Source organism: Schistocerca americana, chromosome 5, assembly GCF_021461395.2.
Source record: "Schistocerca americana isolate TAMUIC-IGC-003095 chromosome 5, iqSchAmer2.1, whole genome shotgun sequence".
NCBI classification, from domain to species: domain Eukaryota; kingdom Metazoa; phylum Arthropoda; class Insecta; order Orthoptera; family Acrididae; genus Schistocerca; species Schistocerca americana.
Genome location: NC_060123.1, coordinates 226,645,332 through 226,665,639, shown reverse-complemented (window position 1 = coordinate 226,665,639; position 20,308 = coordinate 226,645,332). Strand labels below are relative to the sequence as shown.

Genomic DNA, 20,308 nt, shown 5'->3' with positions numbered 1-20,308 from the left:
TATTTTGACTTCTCCTCCACTTCCTATCCTCATCGATCTTTTCTTCACCTCTTCCTCCTCCTCCTCTCTTCATCGATCTTTTCTTCACCTCTTCCTCCTCCTCCTCTCTTCATCGAACTTTTCCTGCTCTCCTTCTCCTCTTCGTCTCATCAGTCTTTTTCAACTTCTCGATCTTTTTCTCATCCTCTCCTCCTCGGTCTTTTCCTCGTCCTCGGTCTTTTTCCTCTCCTCCTCGTCCTCCTCCTCGGTCTTTTTTCTCTCCTCCTCGGTCTTTTTCCTCTCCTCCTCGGTCTTTTTCCTCTCCTCCTCGGTCTTTTTCCTCTCCTCCTCGGTCTTTTTCCTCTCCTCCTCGGTCTTTTTCCTCTCCTCCTCGGTCTTTTTCCTCTCCTCCTCGGTCTTTTTCCTCTCCTCCTCGGTCTTTTTCCTCTCCTCCTCGGTCTTTTTCCTCTCCTCCTCGGTCTTTTTCCTCTCCTCCTCGGTCTTTTTCCTCTCCTCCTCGGTCTTTTTCCTCTCCTCCTCGGTCTTTTTCCTCTCCTCCTCGGTCTTTTTCCTCTCCTCCTCGGTCTTTTTCCTCTCCTCCTCGGTCTTTTTCCTCTCCTCCTCGGTCTTTTTCCTCTCCTCCTCGGTCTTTTTCCTCTTCTTCTCCTCCTCCTCCTCGCCCTTGATATTTTTCTCTTTGTTCTTCTCCTCTTGCTCCCCCTTGATCTTTTTCCATTTTTTCTTTTCTTCTCCTCTTGCTCCCCCTTGATCTTTTTCCATTTTTTCTTTTCTTCTCCTCTTGCTCCCCCTTGATCTTTTTCCATTTTTTCTTTTCTTCTCCTCTTCCTCCCCCTTGATCTTTTTCCTTTTTTTCTTCTTCTCTTCTTCCCCCTTGATCTTTGTCTTCTCTTCTTCCTGCTCCTCCACCTCCTCGATCTTTCCTCCTTCACCATTCTCGATGCCTCTTCCCTCTTGAAGTTCTGTTTATCCTGAGAAGTGTGCACGCTCGCGTTGTGTTTTTGTTTGAAAAGTGTAATGGAATAGCGGAGGTGTAACACAAAAACCCCTAGCATATTCTTGCTGTTGGGCAGGTCCCGCCAGTTTGCGTTCGGCGTGTACGAGCAGCCGCAGGTGGAGGGCCGCTCACACTCTCAGTCCCAGGGCCTGGGTGTGGGTGTGGGCACGCCGCGGCGACCGTCGCTCTTCCTGGCCACCCCTAACGAGGCCGAGACGCAGACCTGGATGGCGCACATCCGCGCGCTGCTCGCCATGGGACGCCCGCTGCGTAAGTACTCACTAGATCCTCCCTCCTCTCCTCTCCCCTCGTCTTCTATACACTCGCATAGCTATCACCATGCAGCGTGCACGGCATGGAACCTACGCCGCATCAAGTCGCTCTGTTGTAACAGTACAAGGATTTGGACACTAATATAGAAACACCGTGAGAAGTGCTTGCTTGAACATAAATGCAGATGCTAGCCGAGCCTGCAAGTTACGCTGTTGCATTTGACCACAGAGGGCACCTGTACGCTGTAAGTGTCGTTGTGGTCAGAACAGTATTCTTCGTAGTGGTCAGTGCATTATGTCGGAGTTACGTTACTCCTAACATGGACAGATTATTGGTGCTCGTATGGTGGATGCTTCCTTAACGGAGATAGCCGAAGTGTTTATCGTTTCAAGAGGCACCTGTAAGATTCTACAGAAATTTTGCGAAAGCGCTTGCTACCCTACTAACAGCAGTTTATCGTAGGTTGCCGGAGCAATGAAGGGTGCCTAATGACTGGAAAAAAGTGCAGGTTACTCTTGTTTACAAGAAAGGACAGATTTACATAATTACAAGCATGTATTGCTGACCACAAACTGTTCTAGAATTACGGAACATGTTTCATGCCCATGCATTGCGACGTTTTTGGAGAACGAAAATCTCGTTTATCAAAATCAACATGGGTTTCGAAGCAGAGATCTTGCAAACTCATCTCGTTATGTTCCTCCATGATATCCGCAGTGCTGTATACGTCAATGCTCAGGTTGGTACCGTGTTCCTAGAGTTTAGGAAGACATTTGACACCGTCTCTCACTGCCATTTAGTGAGGAAAATACGAGCTTACAGAGTATCAGACCAGATTTCCGACTTCCTTGCAGGGAGAACTCAACACGTCGCTCTTACCAGAACAAAAAGACAAATGTAAAGATGGAATGAGATATTCACTCTGCAGCGGAGTGTGTGCTGATATGAAACTTCCTGGCAGATTAAAACTGTGTGCCGGACCGAGACTCGAACTCACAACCTTTGCCTTTCACAGGCAAGTGCTCTACCGTTTCGCAGGAGAGCTTCTGTAAAGTTTGGAAGGTAGGATAAGAAGTACTGGCAGAAGTAAAGCTGTGAGGATGGGGCGTGAGTCGTGCTCGGATAGCTCAGATGGTAGAGCACTTGCCCTCGAAAGGCAAAGGTCCCGAGTTCGAGTCTCAGTCCGGCACACAGTTTTAATCTGCCCGGAAGTTTCAAATGCAAAGATAATGTCAGGATCACCCCAAGAAACTGTGGTGGGAGCGTTACTGTTTACAGTATGTGTAAATCATCTAATAGAAAATGTGGGAAGCTCCATAATGCTGTTTGCAGGTGTGGTTGACTACAAGAAGGTAGCAACACCAGAAGAATATAGTAGATTTACAGAAAACATACAGAGAACTGATGAATAGTGCACGGACTGGCAGTTAATCCTGAATGTAAATAAAAGTACCATATTGTGCATACATAGAAGAAGAAATCCACAACTGTACAACTACACCGTTGATGAGAAATTGCTCGAAACTGTATCTACCGTATCTAGGAGTAATTATCCTGCAAGACAAATAGTAGGAAAAGCAGATTTTAGACTGAGATTCATACGAAGAATCTTAAGGAAATTTTACTCATCCACGAAAGAAGTGGTTTATAAATCACTTGTTCAAATGATTATTGACTATTGCTCATCACTCTGGGACCTTACTAGGTAGGACTGTTAGAAGAAATGGAGAAGATGCAATGAGGAGCAGTGTGTTTGCTCACAGGGTTGTTTAGTTGGCACGAGAGCATACGGAGATGGTCAGCAAACTCCAGTGGCAGATGCTACAAGAAGCCCGTTGTGCTTCACAGAGTGGTTTACTATTGAAATTCTGAGAGATTACATTCCAGGAAGAGTTGGACAACATATTACATCCTGCCATGTATGTCTCACGAAATGGCCACAACAAGAAAATTAGAGAAATGAGAAATTAAAGCTAATACAGAGGAGTACCAGCAGTCATTCTTACAATGAGCCATTCAGAAACGGAAGAGGTAAAGGGGGATCAGATAGTGGTACCAGAAGTACGCTCCACCACACACCACCAGGTGGTTTTTGCAGTCTTGATTTCACAGTGTTGTACTGAAGATATATACCGAGTACAGGGAAAGCGGAAAAACGTCACCCACTAAATCACAACATGGATGAAAGCGTGTGTTGAGGGATCATCACAGATGGTCATTGAAGAGGATTATGATGAAAAACAAGAGGAACACAGCTGCAAAAGTCACTGCACAACTGAATGTTGCATTTGCAAACCTGTCAGCTCCAAAACAACATGAAGGGAGCTCCATAAGCTGGGTATTGCAGGGTGTTCTGGTATTCCAAAACCACTCACCAGTGATGCAAATGCCCATAACAGGAAAACTTGGTGCCGAAACCATAAAATCTTTTCTATCAAACAATTGTTCAGGTGAATCCAGATTCAGCCTGTTAACAACTACTGGCCGAGAGTACGTTCTAAGAGTGAAACATGACATGGGTTACTTATATTCCCTGGGTCTTATGGTTACTCTGCAAGGCCACATTACTGCCAGGACTTATGTGACCATTTTGGATGATCAGGTCCATCATATTGTACAATTTTTTTTTTCCTAACGATGCTGTGTTCCAAGATGACAGGCCCTCTGTTTACACAGCTCACATTATTCAGATCCTGTTTCATGAGCAGAAGGATGTATTGTTGCATATTGTTGCATCTTCCATGGCCTCCACAGTCATAAGATCTGATATTATGGAGCCTTGACTATTCACTGCCCACCTCCATTACTGTTACCTGACCTTGCCATTATTTTGCTGGAAGAGTGGTGCGAGATTCTCTTGACAACCATAGAGGATCTATGTTTATCCATACCAAGATGATATGGCAGCTATTTTGAATGCTAATTGTTTTCCTAGACCATATTAGGCATGGCAATGTGTTGTGTTTGTGGCTTTCGATATACCTGTCCAAAAAACTGCTCGCATCACTGAAGTACCATTTTGTCTTCCTGTGGTAGTCCGGGACTGTTTTTCATCCTCAAAAGTTGTTGTTAAGCTATGACAAGGTTCACAAAATTCAATCACCTTGTTAGCAATGGAAAAGCAATTCACCACATTCGTGTTCTCCTCATTTTGAAATTCACTGTTACCATTACTAAGGAAATGTTGGATTCCAACATTTTTAGCAAAATTTTGCTTTATTTTAATTGGTGGTATGTAGCTCTGGTGGTATATAACTCCAGAGGTGAATTCTATGTGGTAGATAACTACACAGACATCCTATCACCTGTTAGTGATTATAAAATTGTACATTGGTTTCCTTTAATTAAGATAAAACAAAAAAAATATTGTTAGCCAAAAAGAAGTGTCGAATGTGATAAAAAATTCTCCAAAACAAAGAATACACCAACAAGTTGAAAAAAAAAAGACACACATTTTTCCAGAAATTATTCATCTCTGAACTTGTAACATGTTTCAAGATGGCAATCGCCAAATGCCAATAAAGACAAGAAGGATAAAAAGAACTGAAATGCTCATAACGGAAAGTATCAGTAAGGGATTGAGTCAAATGAAAAATAAAGAAACTCTTCTATGGTCGATGGCATTATCTCTTTTCTACATATTTACGAATATCACAGTTCTTTACTAGGTATGTCCTATCAGGTGGCACGCCATTGCCTTACATTAACTTTTTTAAATGAACTCCCCCAGTTTTGTTTTGTAGCCTACAGATAAATTAAAATTGTATGCTGGACTAGGACTTGAACCTGGAACATTACCATTTGCTGGCCTTGATGTCACCAACTGAGATAATCAGGCAGCAGTAGTCTACTTGAGGACCACAGTTTCAGTTCTGCTAGTACCAATCTTCATGAAAGACACAGTTCCAGTTTCAAATCTTGGTATGTTCACAATTCCAATTTATAATTAAAATTCTTGAAATTAATACAAAGTTTCTTTCTTTTTCAGCTGCTGCATCAAGACTAGGTAAGCATGTTTTAATTGGTTCTAATATGTTATGTAAATCAGGAGAAAATAGCAGATCATTTTGCAGATGCGGAAATCACCACTAGATGATTAACACCTTCACAAATATTATTACCTATATCATACAAATCTTTTTACAAATGAATTGCTATTAGAGTTCACATGTTTTCAATATTTGAGTCACTTAACACTTGAGACACAACAATTAGTTAATAACTTGCTAATTTCTAGACCAGTTACAGAAGTACCACGCTTTTGACTTATGTCACTGCTGTAGAACATAACATTTAAGAAGTCAGTTGAATGGACCAATATGTAGAGGCAAGGCATGTTAAAAATTTGCACTTGCAAAGGGAGAGAAACATTCAGAAGTCCACATATCATCAAACAAGCTTAGATGTTGCATATTGGTTGTTGCATTCATCTGAGTGTAGTGTAATAGTCCAGGGGGTTACACATTAAGTCTTGTTTACAGTCTAGCAAATGGGGCTGCTTGTAATGTTTACAGCTGATTCAAATGCTTTCAGCATGAAAGGAAATTTTTGAATGGCCCGCATTCCTGTCAGTCAACAAAATCCATTGAATAGAGAACATCAAGCTAGTGTGGTAGAAGCTTGAGTACAGGGTGATCAATCCTTAATGCATCCATCTGGGTAGGGATTTTGTTGCCCAGCTGGTAACCAGCCAGTGGCAGCACTGATGGGAGTATATATCCTTTCTGATGCGAGGCCTTTGCTTGTGCGAGTAGCTCATGTGTCGAGTGAAAGTGTTATAAGTGAAGTGCTGAAATACAAATATTCTGTTCACCAAAGAGTGTTTATGTATGATTCATGTATGCATACAGAATCAGTGGGTGCAATAAGATTATTTCAAGAATTCCTGATGTTGAAGTTCCTAATCAGAGTGTGATCCATTGACTGATAAACTAATTTCGTGACAGAAAATGTAGACAGCCACATAGTACTCACAGAAGAAACTATAATAACACCGGGCCTGCTCTTGAAAGTTCTCCCAGCAAATCAGTTCAATGTCATTCTCAGGAAACTGGTGTTTGCAATGGCTCTGTTCAAATGGTTACAAAGTTACTGGAGTTAAAACCCCATAAAATAACTGCAATGATTGAACTTAAACTGGATGACTCTGCAAAAGGGTTGCAGTTTTGTGAATGGATTCTGAGTAGAGCACATGACAGAGAAACTGACCCTCATCTACTTTATTTTCAAACAAATCATGGTTCCACCTAAATGGATACACCAGTTCACAAAATAACGATTATTCTAGTTCTGAAAAGTCTTGACATAAAACATGAGGCACTCCTGTACAATCAAAAAATAAAAGCACGGTGCACTGTTAGTTGTGAGAGAATAATAGGCCTTTTTTTCTAGGAAACTATAAAGAGCGATAGGTATGGAGAAAACACATTGTCAGTTTTTTTAGCCAATTAACTGGAAAAGAATATGGTTTCATGGCTTTTCAGGAGGACTCTGTGACAGGACATACAGCCAACTTCTCATTACAGGAAATTCATGATATGTTTCAACATAGAGAATCACTAACATGTGGCCTCCTCATTTTTTAACCCCCTTTGATTTTTGTCTGTGGGGGGCATTAAAAGAGAAGGTGTAAAAATCAAATTCACCCACTTTAAAGGAACTTAAAACTAACATTCATCAAGAAATTGCTGTCATTTCTCAGAGATAACTGCATAATGCAATGATCAGTTTCCTAAGCAAATATCAGAAACATTTGAACAATGAAGCATCTCCTTGCTTTCAAGCATCTCCTTGCTTAATGTATGTAAGTAATTTACTTTTCTTTTTAAGTGTTTATGTTACGTGTGTTAAAAATAGTTTGCATGACAAACAGCTATATTTTCTGGAGATCCTCCTGTTGCCCACATAACAGGCACAGCAGATGGCCTCACCAGCTGGATGCACACTGTGTTAACAATTGTTCACCGTGTATAATAAGCAGCAAGTCTCTGAGCTTGATATCATGTGAATTGGGGGGTGAACATAGACTGCATTAGTGCCATCATTGACATAGTTTTGAATGAATTAGTGGAGGATCCATCCTGTACATACTCACTAATTACTCTCAGAAAGCAACACAGAAGGAAAACTTGTAGATTTTGCTGTCATGTGTTACAGAGATTTTTCATTTCTGATAAGGTATCTGCACATGAAATGAGGCTTAACTCTACTAGTTTGATCCAGAGTAAAGACGTACATAACATGCAGAATGCGAAACAATCCTTTAATGTTAGAACAGTGTATTAATGGTAGGATTCTTGAATCAGTCAGTGATTAAATATAATATTAAATACCTGGCGGAACAACATAAAATGTAATGGCTATGTAAGTTCAGTTGTAGAGGAGGCGAATAGAGACCATACATGAAACTTATGTGGCCCAATTCTTGGATACAGCTCAAATGCTGGGAATCTCTCAACAGGCCAGGAAAGGAAGACATCGGAGCAATACAGAAGCAGGCTGCTAGGTATGTTATGAAAATGCTCTATATGAGTTTGGATGGGAATTTCTAGAGGGAAGGAGATACTTTTGCAAAGCTTAATTGAATAAATTGAGAGAACCAAGATTTGTGACAGTCTGCAGATCTATTCTGCTGCCCACAAAGCTGATCTCACATAAGGACAAAATACAGAAGATTAATACTCATCGAGCAGCAACATTTTTTTCTTGCCTCATTTACGAATGGAACCAGCCTAACAATGGTTCAAAGTACTATCTGTCTAACAGTGACTTCCAGAGTATGTATTAGATATGAAGACAAGCTTATGGTGGCACTGGATATAATGACCTAAGAGATGACTAATGACATGTGAGGGGAATGTTCCCCCTTGATTCAAAAATAACCATCTTCAGCTGACAGTTGCAAGCAGTATTTATAAGTTTTGCTTTGTGTGTCTTAAACAATGGAGATTATGTTGGAGATGAAGAAAGGTATTTGTTGAGATCTTCTGTTTGCATTGTCTTACCATGGCATTGACTAAACGTTTTAGATCTACATTGTGTCAGTAGAGAGATGAAGGGCCTAAAATTTATGACTAAATGTAGTCATTCCTTTTATTGCTGTCAAAAATTTCTATTGCAATGAAAATTTTGGCATTTTTGTCATTTTCAAACATAAAATCATGATGTGATGGAACACAGCTGCCAGCAGTCTGAATGCAAAGATGTACAGTGATATGGAGGGGCTTCAGAATGTGAGTTACACTTGGATGTGCACAACAGTGGCAATTGCACATTAAGAGCATTCCATTCATCAATCAGGTTGGATGGGCAAACTTCACCTCAATCAAGATGTAATTGCTACAAGTGCTGTAAAAATAGCTTTCATCTTACCACTGCTAGGCTCAGAAGCACCAGTGGGTAGAAAATACATGCTATTGTAGACAGAACATTACACTTGTTACACATTGAGCATTGATGACTCTTCAGCTGCACATTGCACTGAAATGTGTCGAGCAAGGGTGCCAAAAGATTCCTAACATTGTTATAGCTTCTTCACCAGTGAGACAGCAAGGCAACAAGGTTTCTCTGTCCTGCAGTGGAATTTGTTCCATAACCTTGTGACTATTGGAACATCTTTTCCTCAGTGGAAAATTACCCCTAGAACCAAGTAGTTGACTTGGGAATGAAGATTTTGGGCTTCAGCTTCTGTAGCTGACCAGCCTGGAGAGAAGCTAGATGACAGAGTTTGTGGTGACATTGGTTTTCCAAATTCAACTGTTGGTGACACTGAAGACAATTTATATTCTTGCACCAGTTCAGGTGATGATACCTGCTGCAGAATGCTCTGCAAGCTCCTATCATCAGGATGGACAGACAACTGGCAATGTATTTTTACTCTGTCAGCTGACAGAGCTACATTAAAGAGGGCAACATTTTATAATAATGAAAAATAAATCTGGTTGGATAGTGTGACAACCAACAAGATATCATTGAGGCATACTCCAGTAGAAGTGGCAGCAGAACCATCAAATACTGCCCTCAACTTCGTAGCAGAGCTGCATTGCTTGAAGTCAATATGGTGTGGAAGGTGAAACTTTGGACCAACAATATCCTCTATGTGTCGTAGGTCAAATTAGTCTCGCAAGACTGCAAAATTTTCCCTTTTCAGATTCTGCTGCCTTCTAAATCTCCTCTGAAGATGCACCAGTCTTAGAGGGGTGAGTTGTCGTAATTCAAGGGTTTACAGTCATGCTTCACTGGTAATCTAACCAAAAATCGCCCACTTTCGTCTCTAGCTATGTAGTGTTGAAATTGCCTCACACAGTTTATCCTGTGTACTTACAGTTTTGGTAGATAGTTCCTCTACTTCCCAAAACCTTTGCAGTTTGACATCTAGGTTGTCATCTCTAAAAAAATTAGTTAACTTGTTTGTGTGTGTGTGTGTGTGTGTGTGTGTGTGTGTGTGTGTGTGTGTGTTACTGCCTGAAAGCTAATTTGTGACAGTCTGTTTGTTGTGCCTATCTGCAACTCAGTATCTCTGCTGTATGGTAAGTAGCAACTTTCCTTTTCATGTTATATTTGAATAATTATCTAGACAAAAATTTATTTGAATAAAGCCTTGCACTTCCTTCCTCCTTCCTCATTCAGCTCAGTTAACATAACCAACTTTAACAAGACCTATTAGTTAATTTGCTAATTTACTCGTGGGAGCCTACAGTGTTCCTGGACTAAGTTTTTTGTCAGTTAGAAACAATGTTGACAATTACAGTCAATTGCCATGTTCTACAACATAAACATTTTTCATTTGATGTGCCCAAAATACATCTCAGTGTCAGTGCAGTTTTAGCTGCAGACCAAAAGTGATCATTATTTCAACATCTATTCATTCACACGAATTTACAGTGTCCCACCTAAATCAATCGCACCTTCAGTAACATTGTGTTTGATTATCACTTTCATCTTCATTGCCCATAATATTACTCAGTCAGTGTGGTAATATTTGATGAATACCAGTTATTCAGCATATACACTCTCCATAGAAAACATGGAAAATTGGCAGCTAAAAAGAAACTTTAGTCCTAAACGCATTCTGACACTTCCCAGACCCATTAGTTTTGTTACACTGTGGTGAAGTTCTATAGAGTCCATGTTTTCTTAACCTCGTGGCAGGGCGACTTGCCTGTTGCCTGGTACTGTGCCATGTGATACCAAGTGAGGAAACAGCTGACCATGTACTCTGCTGTGTGTGTGGAAAGCGAGTGATGTAGACTAATGCTACTCGATGCCAACTGACCATGTGGGTGCAGTGCTCTACTGTCTAATCAGATGATGCTTTACAAAGTGGGGAAGCTTCTGACCTCCAACTTCCATGATAAGGTGTGAACATCCAACACCTTGTCCACTATTCCTGGTTTCAGCCCTTCAACCACTTTCTGTAAGCGCTCACGACAGTTGCTCCCAAATACAGGAGTCTGGCACAGTTCCAGGTTCTCTAAACTTTCTCAGTAGTCTTTCACAGAAAGAATCTCTCTTCCCTCCAGTGATTCTCATCTGAGTTCACAGAGCATTTCCATAACACTTGCATGTTGATCGAGCCTACTGGTAACAAATATGATGGCACACCTCTGAATTATTTGAATGCCCTCCATTAGTTTGTCATGGTGGGCATCCCAAACATTCAAGCAGTACTGAAGAATGGATTGCACAAGTGTTAAGTACATGGTCTTCTTTACAGATGAACTAAATTTTTCTAGGTTTCTTCCAATAAACCAAACTTGACCATTCACTTTCCCTACAACTGACCTTATATGCTCGTTCCATTTCATGTCACATTGCAAAGTTATGCCTAGATATTTAATCAGTGTGACTGTGTCAAGAAGCAGAACACTAATACTATATTTCAACATTACAGGATTGTTTTTCCTACTCATCTCCGTCAACTTAAATTTTTCTCCGTTTAGAGCAAACTGTCATTTGTCATACCAAATAGAAATGCTGTTCAATTCCTCCTACAGTTACTCAAAGATGACACTTCCCCTTTCCCTACAGCATTGTGCTGACAAGAAGTGAAAGTAAGTAAGTTAGAGCTTTTACGCAGTTGAGTAGTGTAGCTCGTCTAGCTAGGAGACTACTCTGGCTGTGGCAGGGGAGAGCGACTTCGCGGTGTCACTGATCGACAATGCACACGCGCGTGCTGCCGGCCTAGCGGGCTACCATGGCGTGCTGAGTGTGACACCAACGCACCTGGTGCTGCGTGACCCCTTCCTGGAGGAGGTCCGTATGCGCATCGACTGGCGTCAGCTGCACCAGTGCCACGTAGCCGCCGCCACCAACCCTAGCGACGAGAATCGCATCTGCGTCCTACATACCAGCAGGTGAGTTTCAGCCATCTCCCATCAGATAATTGTTTTCAAGAATAGAGTGCTTATGTACTATTGGACTGCTTCATAAATGCACTCTAGTGTTTAAAAGTATCCAGACAACATTTAGTGCACATTAATGAGAGATGTATCCAGTCCACCTTTATGATGGCTTGGGCTCTTGGGGACACTTTCAGTGAGCTGTCTGCATGTCTGTGGAGGAATGGCCCATTCTTCCTCAAGAGCTGAAACCAGAGAAAGTAGTGATGTTGGTCACTGGGGTCTAGAGCAAGGTCGACATTCTAACTTGTCCCAAAGATTCTGCATTGAGTTCAGGTTAGATTGTGGGCAGGTCAGTCCAGTTCTGGGACATTGTTATCCACAAACTATTGCCTCGCAGATGCTGCATACTGCATTATGAAAGGGTGCGTTGTAATGCTGTCACAAATAGTAACCATCTACGAACTGTTCCTCTACTATGCATAGTACATAATGTGTTCGTATCCTTGGGAATTTAGCATTTTCCTAAGTGCAATAACGGGACCACACCCTAACCATGAGAAACAGTCCTGTACTGTAACACCACCATCTCTGTACTTCACTGTTGGCACTACATGTGATAGCAGGTAACTATCTCCAGGCATTTGCCAAACCCAGACTCTTCCATCAGATTTCCATGGGGTATGGTGTGATTAATCACACCAAATGAATTGGTTCCAGTCGTCACTCTTTACACCACCTCGAGCATTGTCTAGCACTGACTTCAGAAATGTGTGGTTTATGAAGTACTGCTCAATCATTGTACCGCATTCTTTTTAACTCCCTACAAATAGTCTCTGTGCTATCCGCATAGCTGGTAACACTCTGGAACCCAAAAGTGATTCCTTCCACTAATTTCAGATAGGCTTTTTTTTTTACAGCCACCCTCCACAATGCTTGACAGTTCTTGTCCATCACTACGTGATGGCTGCCTGGTCTACATGTGGTTGTTCCTTCCTGTTTCCAAAAAGGTTGAAATGCACCTGACGGGTTTGTTACTCAGGTGATATCCAATGGCGTTCATGTTGGAAGTCATTGGGCACTCGTAACTGATTCATTCTGTTGCTACTGCTTCACTACTGACAACACAGTACTCCCTGTCACCTTTTATACTGGTAGATCTGCCTCTCCTGACACACAGTGGTCAATTCTGCATTACATGGGGGTATCCAGATACTTCCGATCAGATAGCGTATGTTTTCATCATTGATGACAATTATACACTTTCATTATCACTACTGATTTAATTAATTTAAGAATGTAAATGACTCCAGAAATAGCTATTCAGACTACATAAAGGTATTGTAAGCCAAAAAATTCATAGTGTCATATCAACACAGGATTATTTATAAGTACATCTAGGGCTTCAGAAGAAAACTGCTTGAAAACAAGGCTACAGAAAACAGACATACATCAGTGGATAGAGCAACTATTAAAGCTTTTAACTCATATTACAGGAGCTCACTTTGGGCACCAGTTGTTATGCAGCAAACGTCAATATGAGGTCTGTTAAAAAAATTCTGAAACATTCATAATTTCATGCCAATGGTGTGTTGGAGCCAAATGTGGTTGGCATCCCTGCACATGCCTGTGTTTAATATGTAACTGCCCAAAGTTTCATTGTTGTGTGTCTGTTATTGTTCGGTGCTGTACTGAGTAGAATGTTGTGTTGCACAATTTATGAATTTCAAGATAGCAAAGTTAGAGGAGCCACCCGTCTGCATTAAATTGTGCACGAAACTCCAGAAAACCTTTACAGACACACATCAAATGATGTAGGAAGCCCATGGTGATGAGTGCTTAAGTCATACTTAGTGTTACGAAGGGTTCACACAGTTTAAAAATGGCAGGACAAAAGTTAAAGATGAACCTTGTTCAGGATGCCCTTCAACGTCTACCAATGATGCTCATGTTGGGAACGTCAACGAAATTGTGCATGCCAACCAACTGTCAGAGAGATAGCAGAAGAGTATAACATTTCAGTTGGATCATCTCGTGCAATTCTGACACAGCATCTTTGAATGCATCGTGTTGCTGGCTAGTTCGTCCCACGGCTCATGAGTTAAGACCAGGAAGACCTTTGCGTTGCAATCTGTGAAGAGCTTTCAGGTCACGCAAATGAGAACAAGTTGTTCCTTAAGAGTGTCATGACTGGTGATGGTGATATATGGGTCTATGTTTATGATGTTGAGACTAAGGTTCAATCTTCAGATTGGGTTGGGTAAGGTTCTCCAAGACCACAAAAAGATTGTCAGGTCAGGTCAAATGTCAAAGCCATGCTGATAGTTTTCTTTGACTTTGAAGGACTAGCTCATCATGAATTTGTGCCACAGGGACAAACTGTTAATCAGTGGCACTATTGGGACATGTTGTGACTCCTGTGAGAAGGAAATGGCCTGAAATGAGGTGAAACAATTCATGGCTCTTGCATTATGATAACACAGTTGCACATTCATCCCTGTTGGTGTGTGACTGTTGCACAAAATGAAATCGCTGTGCTACCTCATGCTCCATACTCTCCAAATCTGGCCCTGCAGACGATTTAAAATTTTTTTTTTTTTTAATTTCCAAAGTTGAAAACCCTGTTGAACGGATGAAGATTTGCAATGACAGATGAGATAAAAGAAAATTTGCAGGCAGTGCTTTGTGCAATCCAGCAAGAGACATACCACGGCTGCTTTTGGAAGTAGAAACAGTGTTGGGAGCAGTGTATAAATTATGGAGGAGAGTATTCGAAGAAGACCATGCACAGTAGGTAAAAGGTAAGCGAAGTAAAATTTTGTGAACAAAGTTTCCAAATTTTTTGAGCAGACCTTATACAGGCATGCAATTCATTGAAGTCACTGCTGTTGCTACTGCTTGGAAGGCACAGCAGCAGCCCCCTTTGCTAAGTCTGTTCATTGGGTTGCCTCCCTGCTGATGCAAATTAATTAATTGTGAAAGTATGGAACATATGATTTGTCTACATGTTCTGATACATCTACTCGCAGTGATATGCTCAGCAACAACTCCACAGCTTGTATTAAGGGTTGAAATTTATCCATTGGTATGGGTTGTTTCCTGTCTGTCTTGCAGTTTTCACACAGTAATTTCTGAAATCCCAGAGGTACTTACAAATAACTCTGTATTTACTGGAGGTAGAGTTCGTTCAAAAAAATGGCTCTGAGCACTATGGGACTTAACTTCTGAGGTCATCAGTCCCCTAGAACTTAGAACTACTTAAACCTAACTAACCTAAGGACATCACACACATCCATGCCTGAGGCAGGATTCGAACCTGCGACCGTAGCGGTCGCTCAGTTCCAGACTGTAGTGCCTAGAACTGCTCGGCCACACTGGCCGGCAATTAATAGAGATGTATGAAGCTGATGAGGCTTTGATACCATGAATCATAATCATACTTCATTTAGATGTGCAAATTACATTTTTCCGTTTATCAATATGTATGCAGATGCCAATTCTTTGATTTGATTTAACGATCTGAAATTATATCACTCATAAATGAAAATCCTGTGTATCCAATGAGTGTGGAAATAAACCTCAGAAAGTATTCACAATAGATACCACCTACCCCTCTCCCAACCAGAATCGACTTTACATTACTAGTGTAAGAACATTAGGTGGTTGCCTGAGGAAATACTCTTGATCATTCACAAAAGTACTCCCTTAAGTGAAGAAACAGGAAATAAATTTTGAAAACACTTGTTCAACTATGATTCTATCTATAACACTTTATTTGCTAATAAAATTGCACATCTGGTCTTATGTTAATGACTGTATTACCCAAATTTTGTAAAATGTGTTTTGAAAGTAACATATTTTGTCTGGTATGGATAAAGTGTGCCTTGTGTCAAGCTTTGAAGGGATGAGTGTGAGAACTTCCCGATCCATTCGGTTTCGTTTACTGATTTACCCTTGTGCATTATCTCTTACAACACGGCCAGGTCTTGTGCAGTACTGATTTGAATGGATTGTGTTTCATTGAAGTTCAGCAACAATCAATTTGCAGACTGAATGATGCAATTTGAAATACATGTGTGGAATTTTTTGTCATTACTGTCAAATGAAGTCCAATGTGAGTGTACAGTGAAACTTGTGGATTTGGACTAGTTGGGATGAGCCATACTCCAAATGATTGAAAGTCTAAACTACAGAAAAGTTTTATAAAATAACTACCTCAAACCATAAATAGAAATGTAATATACCATGTAGGTAATGATTAAATTAAAACTGGATGAACTGTAATTCCGTGTGAGTACTTTACAGGTTATTTAATTTAAAAACTAATATAATGGTACCACAGTAATGATTGAAGTTGTTATAATCATTGCTTGGAGATGCTGCATAATATTTTTGATTGCCCTAGGATGTAGAAGTTTTCCAATTAGGAATGTATGTGAATGGGTTGAGCCATTAGCATTAGAGCACAAAAGACCAGTGATTTTGTTCTTTACTGACTTTGGACCCAGGTGTTGAACTCTCTTTCCTGGTGGCCTGTGATTTTTTTCAGAGAACACAGTTTTTTGTTAGAGATGTGCATGTTACAGAATATGAACAGCCATCCATTACTAGTCTTGAAACCTGTCTGGTCTAACTTCCCTTCAAATATTTCTGTCAAAGTTTTACTTCTATTACAGGAACTCCGACAGTGTGTTGTTGCCTGTACCAGGTGTACACAGCATCACCAGTAGTGGTCAGTTTTGGTCCAAATGTAGGTTTTTGTTTTCCTTCTAGTTTGCCTTGTTTTATCACAAAGTCCCAAGTTATATTGCTGTTTTTCTTAATGTCATAAAAAGAAGTTAACAGTGACAAACACCATCATAACACCCTGGGCAGAAGCACTGGCTTTGATTTCGCAAAGAATTCTCTTTTAATTTTCTAAATTTAATAATCTATATTTACTCCTAACACTCATATTGATTACTGTATTGCACTTTAATGCATTTTCAAGTGATGAAATGGATAGGATTTAATGCAACTCGTCATGCAAGTGAAATGAGCAGGCTTTGAATTTGTTGTGCGCTTATAAAAAACAATAATACTTAAGTTTGTCTTTGTCACAGGTGAAGCGAATGATAAGGGAAGGATTCCTTAAGCATTTTACAGTAAATGAGCCTGATGGGAATGGTGTCTAGCATAGTAAGGCTTTGCGATAAGAACTATCCCAGAGTATCACAAATTTGGAATTAAGCCTCTTTTACATGAGCAACTATCTTGTCTAAATAGACTACTCATGGCAAGTGAGTCTACTGCAGTGCCCCTGATGTTTTGTTTCTGTACTGTCTCGCCTGTCACAAGTGGTTGTTTTTGTTTATTTGTAAGTGCCAAAACTGCATGTGTTGTGACAGTTGTCTGTTGTGTATTTTAGCACCTGAAAAATGAAAGTGGAGTTATTGTGGGAGAACACTTATAGAAAAAATACCAGGAACTCATGCCCCACCCTTTGCAATCTGTCGCAAAAATAAAGCAAACAACAAAATAACAAAATCCAAAATGAATTTCCATTGTGCAGCAGAATGTGCTCTGCTGTGAAACCTCCTGGCAGATCAAAACTTCATATTGGACCAGGTCTCAAAAACTGAGACCTTTGCCTTTCATGAACAAGTTCTCTACCAACTGAAGTACCTAAATATGACTCACGACCAGTTCTTACAATTATACTCCTGCCAGTGCTTTATCTCCTTGGCTGTGAAAGGCAAAGGCCTCAGGTTCGAGTCCTAATCCAGCACACAGTTTTCGTCTGTCAGGAAGTTTCAACAATTGAGAAGCCACATAGAACAAAATCGATTGATACAATGGGAGTCAGCTCAGTGAGAATAAATTAACATTTGACATTAGCAGATGAGGCCACGGTCGCGTGTTTCTGCACATACGCAGTCAGCAACATACTCTCCACTCCAGGTACCTGAAAGTTTCATGACCGTTGCAGTGTAACTGCCAGGTAACCACAGCACATGCGCAGAGAGGTATTGTTCAGTGCTAATATATTTGGCTGCCTTGAGTTTTCCATGCTGAAGAGACCTGGGGGGCTCTGATTATTTGATGGTAAGACGGAGATTTCAGAACCAGATTTTAAATTGTAAGACATTTACAGGGGTGGATGTGGACTCTGACCACAATTTTTTGGTTATGAACTGTAGTTTAAAACTAAAGAAATTGGAAAAAGGTAGGAAGTTAAGAAGATGAGACTGGATAAGTTGAAAGAAGCAGAGGTTGTTGAGAATTTCAGAGGGAGCATAGGGTATGACTGACCGGAACAGGGGAAAGGAATACAGAAGAAGATGAATAGGTAGCTTTGAGAGATGAAATTGTGAAAGCAGCTGAGGATCAAATAGGTAAAATGACAAGGCCTGGTAGAAACCCTCGGGTGAGGCAAAAAGGAATTCAAATATCTAAAAAATGAGACTGACAGGAAATGCAAAATGGTTAAGCAGGAATGGCTGGGCAGGAATGGCTAGAGGACAGATGTAAGGATGTAGATGCATATTCCACTAGGGGAAAGGTAGATACTTTCTACAGAGATAGATACTTCCTACAGGAAAATTAAAGAGGCCTTTGGAGAAGAGAGAGCCATCCGTAAGAATATCAAGAGCTCACATGGAAAACCAGTCCTAAGCAAAGAAGGGAAAGCCAGAAAGGTGGAAGGAGTGTACAGAGGATCTATACAGGGGAGATGAACTGCAAGCAACGTTACAGAAGTGGAAGAGAATGTAGATTAAGATGAGATGACAGACATGATACTGTGAGAAAAATTTGACAGAGCAGTGAACGACCTAAGATGAAACAAGGCCCCAGGGGTAGACACCATTATGTCAGATCTACTGATAGCCTTGGGGCAGCCAGCCATGACAAAACTCTTCCAACTGGTGTGCAAGACGTATGAGTCAGGTGAAATATTCTCTGTCTTCAAGAAAAATATAATAATTCAAATTCCCCAGTTTAATAAGTCATGGTTGCAAAATACTAACATGAAGTCATTGCAGAAGAATTGAAAAATTGGTAGAAGCCGACCGCAGGGAAGATCAGTTTGGATTCCGGAGAAATATAGGAACATGTGAAGCACTACTGATCCTATGACTTACCTTAGAAGATAAGTTACAGAAAGGCAAATCTAGGTTTATAGCATTTGTAGACTTAGGGAATGCTTTTGACAGTGTAGATTGGAATACTGTCTGTGAAATTCTGAAAATAGCAGGAGTAAACTACAGGGAGTGAAAGGCTATTTACAATATGTACAGAAATCAAGGCAGCAGTTAAGACTAAAGGGCCATGAAGAGATCGCAGTGATTGAGAAGGGAGTGAGGCAGTGTTGTAGCCTATCCCAAATGTTGTTCATTCCGTGCATTGTGCAAGCACTGAAGGAAATCAAAGAAAAAGTTCAGGGAGAAGAAATAAAATTTTGAGATTTGCCGATGACATTGTAGTTCTGTCGGAGGTAGCAAAGATGGATAGTGTCTTGAGAGGTGGATATAAGATGAACATCAACAAAAGCGAAACAAGGATAATTCAATGTAGTGGAATTAAATCAGGTGATGCTGAGGGAATTACATTAGGAAACAAGAACATTAAATTTGTAGGTGAGTTTTGTTATTTGACCAGTAGAATAACTGATGATGGCCGAAATAGACAGGATGTAAAATGTAGATTGGCAAATGGCAAGAAAAGCGTTTCTGCCGAAGAGGAATTTGTTAACATTGAGTATACACTGAAGAGACCGGTAGACTGGCCTAATATCATGTAGGGCCACCGCAAGCATGCAGAAGTGCCACAACATGACATGGCGTGAACTCGATTAATGTATGAAGTAATGCTGGAGGGAATTGACACCACGAATCCTGCAGGGCTGTCCATAAATCTCTTAAGAGTACGAGAGGGTGTAGATCTCTTCTGAACAGCACGTTGCAAGGCGTCCCAGATATGCGCAATAGTTTTCATGTCTAGGGAGTTTGGTGGCCAGCGGAAGTCTTTAAACTAACGAAAGTGTTCCTGGAGCCCCTCTGTAGCAATTCTGGACGTGTGGGGTGTCGAGTTGCCCTTGTGGAATTGCTCAAGTCCGTCGGAATGCACAATGGACATATATGGATGCAGGTGATCAGACAGGATGCTTACGTATGTATCACCTGTCAAAGTCGTGTCTAGACGTATCAGGCGTCCCATATAACTCCAACTGCATAAGCCCCACACCATTATAGAGCCTCCACCAGCTTGAACAGTTCCCTGCTGATATGCAGGGTCCATGGATTCATGAGGTTGTCTCCATACCTGTAAACGTCCATCCACTTGAAACAATTTGAAACGAGACTCGTCTGACCAGGCAACATGTTTTCAGTCACCAATAGTCCAATGTTGGTACTGATGGGCCCAGGCGAGGCATGTAGCTTTTTGTTGTGCAGTCATCAAGGGTATGTGAGTGGGCCTTCGGCTCCGAAAGCCCATATCGACGGTATTTCATTGAATGGTTCGCACGCTGATGCTTTTTGATGGGCCAACGTTGAAATCTGCAGCAGTTTGTGGAAGGGTTGCACTTTTGTCAAGTTGGACGATTCTCTTCAGTCGTCTTCGGTCCCGTTCGTGCAGGATCTTTTCCCGGTCACAAGCAGTGTCGGAGAGTTGATGTTTTACTGGATTCCTGACATTCGCGGTGCATTCGTGAAATGGTTGT

At 41.0% G+C, this 20,308-nt stretch overlaps 1 protein-coding gene across 1 annotated transcript in view; it reads left to right on the top strand.

The window, feature by feature from the left end:
- The window catches only part of LOC124615694, a 429,028-nt gene that overhangs the window by 376,487 nt on the left and 32,233 nt on the right, over positions 1–20,308 (top strand). The window contains exons 5-7 of the mRNA XM_047143726.1: positions 1,071–1,264; positions 5,256–5,273; positions 11,394–11,622. Coding sequence (XP_046999682.1) covers positions 1,071–1,264; positions 5,256–5,273; positions 11,394–11,622 — 441 coding nt within the window. The remainder of the gene's footprint in view (positions 1–1,070; positions 1,265–5,255; positions 5,274–11,393; positions 11,623–20,308) is intronic.